At 42.6% G+C, this 12,500-nt stretch overlaps 1 protein-coding gene and 1 long non-coding RNA gene across 2 annotated transcripts in view; one reads left to right on the top strand and one right to left on the bottom strand.

Annotated features, from left to right (window-relative positions):
• Positions 1-12,500, top strand: part of grin2da (glutamate receptor, ionotropic, N-methyl D-aspartate 2D, a) — an 80,815-nt gene that overhangs the window by 32,587 nt on the left and 35,728 nt on the right. The window contains exons 6-7 of the mRNA XM_056426569.1: positions 3,333-3,447; positions 8,564-8,769. Of these exons, the coding sequence (XP_056282544.1) occupies positions 3,333-3,447; positions 8,564-8,769 (321 nt within the window). The remainder of the gene's footprint in view (positions 1-3,332; positions 3,448-8,563; positions 8,770-12,500) is intronic.
• On the bottom strand, positions 6,452-7,967 carry LOC130204347 (uncharacterized). The gene is made up of 2 exons (XR_008833638.1): positions 7,678-7,967; positions 6,452-7,125 (listed from the first exon to the last, which is right to left on the bottom strand). It is a non-coding gene; the product is annotated as an uncharacterized LOC130204347 (long non-coding RNA).

Here is a 12,500-nt window from a genome sequence, read left to right as displayed (position 1 = left end):
ATATTATAACTTCTATACATATTACATACCTGCCATAAATATCATGATACCCGATACCAGAATTCAATACAATACCATGAAAACAATATGGTACCATAAATACGAGACTGGTATATTTATCTATAATAGTAATAAATAAAACATCTGTATGGTTCACTTTTTACCAACTTTTCAACACTTAACAAATGACAGTAATATTAGTATTAATACAGCCAGATATGAATGAAACTACATGGTTCCATCATAGCATTGATTATTCACTATGAGGCCGTTAGTCTCTGACCAGATGATCCACAGTTCATCAGGATGAGCAGCTGGAGAGTTACAGAACTTTACAGACTGAAACATTTCACTTCTGGCATCTTTTTATTCTTTAAGCCGAAGTCGGTCTCTAAAGCTCCGCCTCTTCTCTCCTGTGAGCTGCATGGCAGGGTGTGCAGAACAGCTCGACACGGAGCAGCGCGTGCGCTCTGATCGCTCTCTTAATGAAGTATCGATACTAAAAATATGCTAAATCACATCGTGTTTAACGTACGGGTACTTTGTTAGCATCGCTACACCGTGCAGCGTGACAGCAGCAGATGTAGCGGACTAACATTCAAGCTAACCTAACTTCCCAAACGATGTCGACATCTGAACGCTGATTGGCCGAGACGCGACACGTCCCATCAAAGATGTTTTATTACGAAGAGCACCACTTCACACTTTTCTCCGCGTCTCACTGCAATCTCAATGGCAGCGGGCCAGATGACCCCCCCCCCCCCCCAAAAAAACAAAACTCTTCGGATCTCCACGATTCACGTGGACGACCTATTTTGAGTTCAAAACGGTGAATTTCACCGAAAGGTGACAAGTTTGCAGGTATGTATACTGTATATGTGTATTAATATATATTTATACATATATATACTGTATATATTTGTATCTATATATGTATATATATATGTATAAATATATGTATATAAATGTATATGTGTATATACAGGACTGTCTCAGAAAATTAGAATATTGTGATAAAGTTCTTTATTTTCTGTAATGCAATTTAAAAAACAAAAATGTCATGCATTCTGGATTCATTACAAATCAACTGAAATATTGCAAGCCTTTTATTTTTTTTTATATTGCTGATTATGGCTTACAGCTTAAGAAAACTCTAAAATCCTATCTCATAAAATTTTAATATTTCCTCAGACCAAGTAAAAAAAGATTTATAACAGCTGAGTGTTTGTCAAGGCTCAGGAAACCCTTGCAGGTGTTTCGAGTTAATTAGACAATTCAAGTGATTTGTTTAATACCCTACTAGTATACTTTTTCATGATATTCTAATATTTAGAGATAGGATATTTGAGTTTTCTTAAGCTGTAAGCCATAATCAGCAATATTAAAAGAATAAAAGGCTTGCAATATTTCAGTTGATTTGTAATGAATCCAGAATGCATGACATTTTTGTTTTTTTAATTGCATTACAGAAAATAAAGAACTTCATCACAATATTCTAATTTTCTGAGACAGTCCTGTATATATATATTTGTATATATATACATGTTTATATATGTTTATATATATATGTATTTGTATATATATATATAATGTATTTGTATATATAAGTATATGTTTATATATATATATATGTATTTGTATATATGTATATATATGTTTATATATATATGTATTTGTATATATATAATGTATTTGTATATATGTGTATATATATGTTTATATATATATGTATTTGTATATATATATAATGTATTTGTCTGGTGTTGATGAAGTGTTATTTGTTGTTTGGGGAAGTTGTCGAGGCTTCGATGTTTTTCTTCCCTTCTTCCTCAGGATGCTTTTTGAAGCAGATTTTTTTAATTATAAAAGCAACAAAGGTAAAAAAAAAGGATAATAAAAAAGCTTTCTCTCCCCTCTCGTATTATCTTCATAGCAGAACATCTTTGCTTTCTGTCTTTGCTGGTTATTAAAAGTATTGTCAAGTATTTGTAACACAAACACACCTACACACACACACACACACACACACACACACACACACACACACACACACACACACACACACACAAGCACACACACACACACTCTTTCTCTATTCTCTGCAAACCTCTCGCTGCTTTGTGTAACAAGAAAGCAGCTGATAATGGGGAAACGTTTCTTTCTCCTACTCCCTGCCCCCCCCCCCCCACCACCACTGAGCGACTCCCTCACACACCAACAGGAGTGTGTGTCTCTGCAGTGGTTTCCCGCCGCAGCGTTGATGACTGAAATCGATTTTCCTCCTCCGGTTGCATCATTCATGGTTTGCGGCCGTCGTGACGGAGCGTCGTCGTGTTTCCTCCGGCGCAACAGAGCTGAGCTTTTAAGGCTATATTATTAAATACTATACGACTGTGAGACAGTATCCCGTAACGACTAAACTACCCGGCGACGCTGGATGCCCGTAACCATGGCGACTCGCTCCTACACCTGCTTGCACTCAGCGAGAGAGGAGACGGAGCGATGCTGCCGACTCTAGTTTTCATATGATATGAATTTACATTTTTGGGGGTTTCGTTTGGATTTTGTCGTTTTAGAATTTATTTACATTTTTATTATTGATTTATTAAATGTATTCCACAGAATTTATATGTATTACTAATTGAATGCAAAGGTGTTTAGAATGTGTTCACATTTGTATTATTTATTAATTAAATGTATTCCACATTTTTTTGAATTTAGAAACAAATATATTATTCATTTATTATAATGTATTCCACATTATTTGTTTTTATTAGCGATTGAATGCGGAGGTTTTAAGAATTTATTCAAATTTGTATTATTCATTTATTAAAATGTATTCCACATTATTTATTTTTATAAGTAATTAAATGCATAGGTATTTAGAATTCATTCAAATTTGGATTATTGATTGATTAAATGTATTCCACATTTATTTTTATAAGTAATTAAATGCAAAGGTATTTAGAATTTATTCAAATTTGTATTTATTATTTATTAAATGTATTCCACATTATTATTTATTTTTTGTTAATAATTGAATGCAAAGGTGATCAGTTCTTCAAATGGGAAAACGTTGCACCTTAATATAATAGTAACATTGAATGAATCGTATTATTTGTTGTCCTCTTCGTGTTAAAAGAGGGACAGAAACGGCTCCACAGGGATTGGACACCTACATATTGTGGGAGGAGCCTATGAAACAATCAAACACAGCGATCTTGGAGCAAAAGCAGCGACAACATCAGTTTGACATCGTGGAAAAACCCTGAATAATCTCAGTTTGAATATGAGATCTAATTTCTAATTCCTCCTCCTGTCTCCGCCCTCAGGTACTTCTCCAACATCTCCATCGGCGGGCGCGATTACTCCTTCAACAGCGACGGCTACCTGTCCAACCCGCTGCTCGACGTCATCTCCTACACCAATGCGAGGGGCTGGGAGGAGGTCAGTGCGCGGCCGCTAGCTATACGAGCTAACGCTAATTAGCCCGTCTCCCTCCGTCTCGCTGTAACTTCAGGATCTTATGAGAGCTCCCCGAAGCCCCCCCACCCCCCCACACCTCCTCTCTCTTTCTCGGCCTTGTTAGCTAGCGCTGACTCGCGGTTCGGCCGCCTCTCCGCCGGCGGCCATGTTGTACAGTAATCGCTCCGGAACCCGAGGCACTTTCGAAATTCCTCCAGACCCTCTTCCCCGTCCTTCTTGTTCCGTCCCGCTGTGTTCCATTGGCTGCTGACCTTTGACGCCGCAATACACTTACAGACCCCGGACCCCCCCCCCCCCCCCCACACACACACACGCCGCCCCCGATCTGAAGGGTGATAACGGCCAGAAAGGCAATCGACCTTTGAAAGAGATAAAATAAAACACACTGGTCGCTCATCGGTGTGAGTCCTTTGGATTTCGCGGTTCTTCACCTTTTCCGCCAAAGCCGACCTTAAAGGCGCAGTACGCCGGGTTTCAGCCTCTGGTCCGATTGCATTGAGTGAGATTCAAGGGATAAGTTCAGCCCGTTTATGTCCTGCAGCTCAAGCTTTCTGAACCTAACGCTCACCGGACTGAACCACAGCCGCCCTGCATGCTCCTCATATGTTCTTTTACGGTTTGGTTTTCCTCCGGTTGTGTTCAGTTGCTCACGACGACGCCTCAGAGCGTCGGAGAGCTGACGTCCGACTCGCCGTCGAGGTTCTGCGCGTGACGCACCTCGCACTGAAGGGGAGGAGCTCCCCACGCACGGAGCTTCACGGCTCATCCACGATGTCTGATCTGACGAGTGCTGCAGGAGACGAGAAGCCTCCGGAAAGTTGGGACGTGTCGTCATGTGACCGCGGTCACCGTGGCGACTATAATCAATAAGTTTGACATCGCAGCCGATCAACAGCGTCCCGTTGAAAGGGTTCACTTATCACCCCCCCCGCCCCACCTCAGCATCTTTTCAACCTTGAGAAAAAAATGAGATTTGGTTTTCCGTTTTTGGGCAAAGAATATATTCTGTGGACTTTAGTGATTACCAATCAGGGTTTTCAAATTATTAATTTTTTAATTAACCTGTTTCGGACTTTTCCGGCTGCACCTCAAATGTGGAATTTCTTTTGGAGTCACGAAGACGTTCCATCTTCCTGAGAATAATGAATCCGGACATCTGTCCACTCCTCCTCGTGGATGCTCGGTCAGCGATGTCTCGATGTCTCGTGATGGGACCGTTACAAAGACGACACGTGTCTATAGCCTTTCACATTCGCAGCGTTAGATGCTGTTTTCACTATTTTAAGCGCTTTCTGTTGAGCGTGGCGTCACGCCGGCGGTAATTAAGATTTTATATTAATTTTGCAATTTATTAGATAAATAAAAGTGAGAGTTTTCATGGAAAACACCAAACTGTCTGGGTGACCCCAAACTTTTGAACGGTAGTGTACATGAGAGTTAATATTGAGGTTACAGGAGGACTATACACATTTTTTAAAGCGGTTTTGCATGATTATTTCACGAATCCCAGCATCCTGGATGCAAACACCGTCTGAACACATGACACCGCGGGCGGGAGGATGGCAACATGAACATGAATAAAAAGTCAGATTTGCTGCGTCGTCGACGGAACAGATCTGAGTGCTCATGTAGGTCAACGTCAAACTGTCTCTGCCCCAAATACAATGCTCCGGAAGACTCTGAACCAATCGCTCATTATGCAACACCACCGATGCAAAGACACGCACACACACACACACACACTGTTGCTTTACATCTCCCCGACATCCCATAACTGGGCAGAACAGAAAGAAAGGAAGGAGGAGAAAAGAAGTAAAACAATAGGAAATGTTGAGCGCATAAAAGACTCAAATGGTGATTAATCATTGAGATGAATAGATGGCCGAGCTGAGTCGCCTCGTAAAGCGGCACGCCAGATAATACACGGCGAAGCAGCCCGATAGAGACCAATAACACACACTTATATCATTAAAATACACAATAGAAACATGGGGAGCCAGAACAGAAGCTACGTGGAGCTTCAAGGTCCTGACCCCCCTGGACATTTTAATTGGTATGAAGTATTCTTGGACTACCCGAAATAGTTGTTTTGTACTGCCGGGTTCTACCACTAGGGGGCGTTCTGGACACTCCCCCGGGAAGTTGAAAACGGTTAATGAGGAAGCACATGTCTGCGAGGTGTTGGGCTGTGTCTACTACCGCGCACTTAACGAAGTACACTGCAATGCAGTGCACTGCAATTCAGTGCACTGCATTGCAGTGTACTGCGTCGCTGATGAAGTGCTGTCTCAAATGGAACACTTAACCGTTCACCACTTGGCGGAAGTGACGGACGCAAATCTGTTCACGGCACCCGCGAAATTAAGCCGGGAGTGACATATGCAAATCTTCTTGCGATCCCGTAACCCTTAAAGTGACAAAATGAATGCACTTCTTGCCCTCTTGTTGTCCCTTGTTTACCTTTCTCCACCCCATGTGGAAACTGCGATACCTCCACAATCGCGGCAGGAGCCTCCGCCTTCTGGTTGAAGTCGAGATGGTATATGTAAATTTAATTGTGATTTTGCCTTACCTTCACAGCATAGCTTCATGTAGTAGTTGCAATTAAATTCTCCTCGCTAGGTATGCTAAATTCTCAATTATCTTTGTCAGATGTAGCCTTCTTCTTTGCAATCCACATACACACCATATGGAAATAAAACATGACAACTCTGTACATGTTTGTCCCTAGATTCCAATTAGTTTTAAGAATTATCCACTGAAATGATAGGCATCATCTGGGTGAATTCACACAGTAATAGGCCTACTTTGACTGACTGTACTTTTTTACACATCTCTGTTGTAGTGAAGTTCACCCTGATACAGGAATCAATTAGCAATTGAACACACAGGCATATTAATTATTGTTACAAACATGCATCAATTCTAATATAAATCAGAAAACGCAATAAAAGACTACAAAACCTCAATGACAACATTTTATTGATAAAATGACTTACATATTAATATAATCTTCCCCTCCCCTCCCCTCCCCACACTCTACAGCAGCCACCCAGTCCCAGGCGGCGCTGCCGTATCAATGCTGCAATGCCACTGCTGGCGTTGTATTGTGATGGCCACAGTGACATGAGGGTGGACTTCAGGCTCACCCAAGAGTCATTCAACGCCCTCATGGCTGTGCTGGGCACTGACTGACCACGGTTGGGGCCCCGAGATCTCCTGTCTAGTTTTTATTTTTTGGCTTGCCAGCGCCACCTCCTATCGGGTGGTGGCCAGGGCCCCGACAGGCCCCGGGCTCAGTGCATGATGCCAGGGTCCTGAATAACAGCCCCATCTTCTATGAGCAGGCATACCCTCCACCAGGATACTGTATCCTTGGGGATGGTGGCTCCCCCTGCCTGTCCCAACCATCTGCCTCATGACCCCCTTCAGGCAGCCTGTCCACCTCCAAGCTACAACTGCTGCCTGTCAAAGGCGAGGTGTGTTGTGGAGAGGTCCTTCGGGATACTGAAGTCGCGATGGCGGTCCATCTTCTTAAAGGCCCTGGAGGTGGATGTGAGGTGCCAGAGGTCATTGGAGCCAGATGCAGATGTCGGGAGGGCAGCAGAGGACCAGCACCAGCACCTCCAGGAAACGTCTCTGGGGCAGGAAACAGAAATAGGATAGCCATTCAGTGCTCTGTCCCAGACCACGATTACATTTAAATTAATACATACACGACATTAAAAAAACAACACAACGATGATTGAAAGCTACAATTATTTCAAGAAGGACAAGCTTAGATAGCGATCGTAACGGTATTAATTATCGGGCGGCGTGTTGGTAAACGCTCGCGGTGTCATGTTAACCCGTTATTAAACTGAGCATATCCATTGTTAATCCATTATTAAAATTGCTATTTCGATTGTTTAACAGAACAGCCGTTGTTTAACACTGTCCGATGACTGACATAGCTATCTGTCGTCGGACTTGCCGCTGGAGCCGACCTGCCCCGCTCGTCAGCGAAAAGTGTCGATAAAAGTGCACCTTCGTCGGACTGGCCGGGTGGTGGATTACCCAGCTAGCTTATCATAACTGCCATGCAGATCCAATGGCATCTAATGCTACCTAGGTATGATCACTAATCTGAGAATGGCATGTTAGTAGTACATTGTAATACCAGTACAATGTGTAATAACCGCTGATACTTACATTTACGGTCTGTAGCTTCGTGGTCTACCGCTTGTGCTGTCCGCCATTGTTTTAGAAATAAAATGAAAAGCTGGCGAAAGGGCTCCTCCTCTTCCGGTACGTAGCCAAGATGGCGGCTGCTTAGTGCGAGTAGTGTCCATCGTTTTACACTACATTTTTGGCCCGTTTGCAGTGCACCATCCGGGTACTTTCAGTGCACTGCATTTTGCTGGTTTTGTCAGTGTGGCGCACTTCGAGCACTTCGAGCACTGAAAGTCAGTGCTCGAAGTGCTCAAGTGCGCGGTAGTAGACACAGCCTTGGTGTCCTCATCTGGACCCCGTGCATGCTGGTCGGCCGTAAGCCAATCGGAACGCGTTCGCGGCGAGGTGGAGATCCTCACGCCTAAAGCGTGATGCGAATATTCGCAACGCTTTACTCGCGTGAGTTTACTCGCTTTACTATTTGTGGCTTTTCGCGTCATTCGCGTCTTAGAGGGGGCGGGGCTTACCTCTGTGGCTTGTCTCCGTGGAAACAGTTATCATCTCCTTCATCCACCTTGAAGAGCTAACCGCTAGCTCTGCTTCGTACTCGTTGAGGACGTCACACACACGTGTGAACATGTAACGCCTCGTGTCTGGGTTCGTAACATTAATATCATATTTATATATTTATACATGATATCAATCGTAGGCTCACACAGCTCGGGGACTTTCATCAAAGTTTAAATGTTTCAACTTCAGGCAAATGAGGCAAATTTTTCGCTTTGCGCAATTTGCGGCAAACATGCCACCTGGTGAAAATTCGGGTTCCAAAACTGATCAAGTTTTTTTATTTTTTATAATGAACCAAATGACTTCGGAAGAAGAGTGAAGAGCTGAAGAGCGTCCGTCTTTATTCCCGTCCCAGGTGGGCTGGTGGGAGAAGGGGCACCTGCGCCTGCGGTACCACCCCTGGTCTCGCTACGGCTCCTTCCTGAAGCCGCTGGACGACTCCCAGCACCTCCGGGTGGTCACCTTGGAGGAGCGGCCCTTCGTCATCGTGGAGCCGGCCGACCCGGGAACCAGCTCCTGCATCCGGGACTCGGTGCCCTGCCGGATGCCCGTCAACACCAGGTAACACTTCTGAGTCTTTACTTACAATAAATTACAATAAAATAAAATAGGAGGGCATATTAAGAATTAAAATAATGAAAGAAATAAACTAATTTAATTTAAATAAATAAAATATAAAATATTTGAATTTTTTTAATGTCAAGAAAAAAATGTATATCTTGAAATAAATACAACATAAATAAAATGAACGAAATGAATAAAACGAATAAAATAAATAAAATAAGTAAATTCAATTAAATAGCAGGGCATATATACATTTAAGAATTTGAATGATTAAGGAAATGAAAATGTTAAAAAATTTAATTACAATTAATAGTTTTCAAAGATCTTTTGTTTTTACTAGACAGACACGTTATATATATATATATATATATATATATATATATATTTTAAAAACAATATATTTTATATATATATATAAAACGTCTGTTTAGTTATATATATATATATCCATGATAGCAACATGGCACCTCCATACCTCCTTTTTCACCACATTGGTGTACAATACGTTTTCTTCTGGTGGTTTAATTTGGCCCTACAGTTCATTATTATGTCCAGAGGCAGAAAGGATCAGCATAATATTGACGATAATGTTATACAGGAGTCTGAATCCTTATCGGCCAATAAGCCTGAGGGAAAGGTTTTAAAGAGTGAGTTAGAGACTCTGCTGAACCAGGAGGGTCCAGATCGGATCCCTCGTGAAATGTAAATGTCTGGCCGAGCTTTCTTGGGGTTAGAGAGAAATATCTTTTGCATCTCCAATGTGCTGGTGAGCAGGGAGGAATAGACCTGAAGAGAAAAATGAATAATCTAATTATCCCCCGGGAGGAAATTAGGTTTCCTCACAGGAAGCTATGGATGCATTAAAAGTCATACGGCACCCCGAAAAGCAGATTTTCTTCCAGCTGTTCATTAAAACCACGAAAGAAACTGGAAACCAAAAAAGTGAGGTTAATTGTCTTTTGATCAATTAGCTCTCGGCTGCATCGGCGTGTCCTTTTATGATACATATATAAATATATATATATATATATTTATATTTAAACGGGACACCGTTAGCTTCAGGGGTGCCGAGTTTAGGAAATACATCTCTCTTTGGGTCCATAAAATGAGCATTCATAAGGTTTCACAAACTCAACTCTTTGGGACATGGACACTGGTCTCCTGGGTGATGGTCCTGTGTCTGTTTGGCCCCGCCTCCTTTCATACCGCGTCACTCTGAAATGAGACGCACAATGCCCGTTCGCCGTTGTCATTGCACAATAGTCATACGTTGTTGTGTCATTGTTATGTAATTTGGTGAGACCATGCTACGTTCAATTACACGTCCTAAAATAGGAAATCTACATCATAACTATAATAATAATTAGTGCTTTATTACATGACAATTAGCTAAAAAATAAGCATTCAACCCCGCGAGTGCAAACTCTGAATAACAAGAATCAAGATTATATATATACATATATATATATATTTATTTATATGTATATATATATCTATACATATTTAAGGAAGCGGTGAGCGTTAAAAGCCCCCTAAAGCTGCCCCCGACATGATTGGCGTTTGGCAGAGTTGTTGGCACTCAGACTGAACGCGTGGGAAAGCAACGGCTCTGCAAATAAATTGGATCGATTTGAAATCTATTGGCAAACGGAGGAACGTGACTTTCCTCAGGAGGCAGGTGGCGGGTGACTGAATGACAACTCTCGAAGATCACACAAGCGAGACTCTCTCATTTCCATTCCCTTCCCCCTAGTGGTTTTTTTCTCCCAGGCCTTCAAAGGCCATCTCTATGCAAACGACCAGTGGGGAGGGGAGGACGAGGGACACACACGACACCAATAACAAACTGAAATGCACTCACTACCCCCCATCCATCGCCGCGCCACTTTTGCCCCCAGGGTGGTGAGGGGTCAGGGGTCCGCGGCGCCGTGCGATGCGATGGGCCGGGCTGGCTGCTCGGTGCTGGTTACCTTCCCCCCAATGGCGGGGCTATCGCCCAACCTCCCCCCCTTCCTACTCGTTGCAAGTCATGTCGTTTCTCCCCCACTGTACCCCTCTAGGGGCATAGTCGGGGTGGCTTTTTCTTTCTCACCCTTTTCCTAGAGATGGGACGCGCGCGGCGGTGTCTCTTGTGAGATTCTTTCACCTTCCCAAAAAAAAGTATTTCTGATTCTGATATGTATATATATATACATATATATATATATACTGTTTTTCACATTGTGGTATTTAGATTAAGACTTATCTCCTGTTTCATGTACATGTACGGTACATTAGAGGGGAAAGAAAAGCGACAGAGTGTGTGTGTGTGTGTGTGTGTGTGTGTGTGTGTGGGGTCCATACCAGATAAGCTTCCTATCTGCCCGGCGAATATGAAGATAAGGACTTTGTCCTCCATCAGTTCTATTGGCTGAGGGGAAGTGGCTCCTCGTTTAACCGTCTTCTCGTTCTCTTTTATAAACACACATAGTTTCCTCTCACGTACTATTTGTCATTTATTTGCTGTAATCTTTTTTTTTTTTTACATTCACAGCGTATTTATGTTTATTTATGTCCCCTGACGTTGAGCTCAGATGTTTTATGGTAGATATGCTCGTACGGTCGACGTGGCCTCGCTCGCACTTTTTGCTTTCATTGGAAAAACCCCCAATTGTGCGAGTTGTGTTGCTAGGCAACAGAGCAACGGGGGTTGCCACAGCTGCCACAAGTGTCCATCAAATGGGCGCTTGGTGCTGACGGAGGGCAGAGACGCCACTCTGGCGATCGCAATCGAAATGCACTCGTTGATGGAGCTTCACGAGTGGGGAGGGGGAGGGGAAGAGGGAGAGGGGGGGGGGGGGAGCTTTCAGAGATCTTTTGTTGATTTTTTTTCTTTTTTTTCCTTAGAATTCTAGATGCCTTCCAAGACCACAACATGGAGTTCAATTAGGTTTCAATAATGCAGCGCGTTCTTCCCCCGGTCTCCCGACCGGCCTGTCTGGCGTCGTCTCTCCCACAGCGGCCCAAACCGTCAGCACGGATCCACTCAGGCTCACGCCGTCCTCAAACTGTCAAAAATAACAACAACTATAATATTCACCACACTTTTAAAATCTAATCACATCTTTTTAATATCCCTCAAGGTCACTTCACGTCATAAGATAGAGAGAGATCAAGACAGATGGGTGGATGGATGAATTTATAGATGGATGGATAGATGGATAGATAGAATGATGTATGGATAGATGGATAAATGGATAGATGGATAGATGGGTGGATTGATTAGTTGATGAATTTATGGATGGATGGATAGATGGATAGATGGAATGATGTATGGATGGATTGATGGATTGATGGATGGGTGGATGGACGGAAAGATGGATGGATGGATAGATGGATAAATGGATGGATGGATACATGGATAGATGGATAAATGGATGGATGGATAGATGGATACATGGATGGATGGATAGGATGGATAGATGGATAAATGGATAGATGGATAGATGGATAGATGGATGGATGGATAGATGGATAGATGGATAAATGGATAGATGGATAGATGAATTTATGGATTGATGGTTGGATGGATGGATATATGGAAAGATGTACGGATGGATAGATGGATGGATAGATATGTATAGATGGGTGGATTGATTGATTGATGAATTTATGGATAAATGGATAGATGGAATGATGGATACATGAATAGATGGATAGATGGACTGATAGATGAATGGATGGATGGA

This window comes from Pseudoliparis swirei, chromosome 1 (genome assembly GCF_029220125.1).
Source record: "Pseudoliparis swirei isolate HS2019 ecotype Mariana Trench chromosome 1, NWPU_hadal_v1, whole genome shotgun sequence".
Classification (NCBI taxonomy): domain Eukaryota; kingdom Metazoa; phylum Chordata; class Actinopteri; order Perciformes; family Liparidae; genus Pseudoliparis; species Pseudoliparis swirei.
This window is presented reverse-complemented; position numbering and strand designations above follow the sequence as displayed.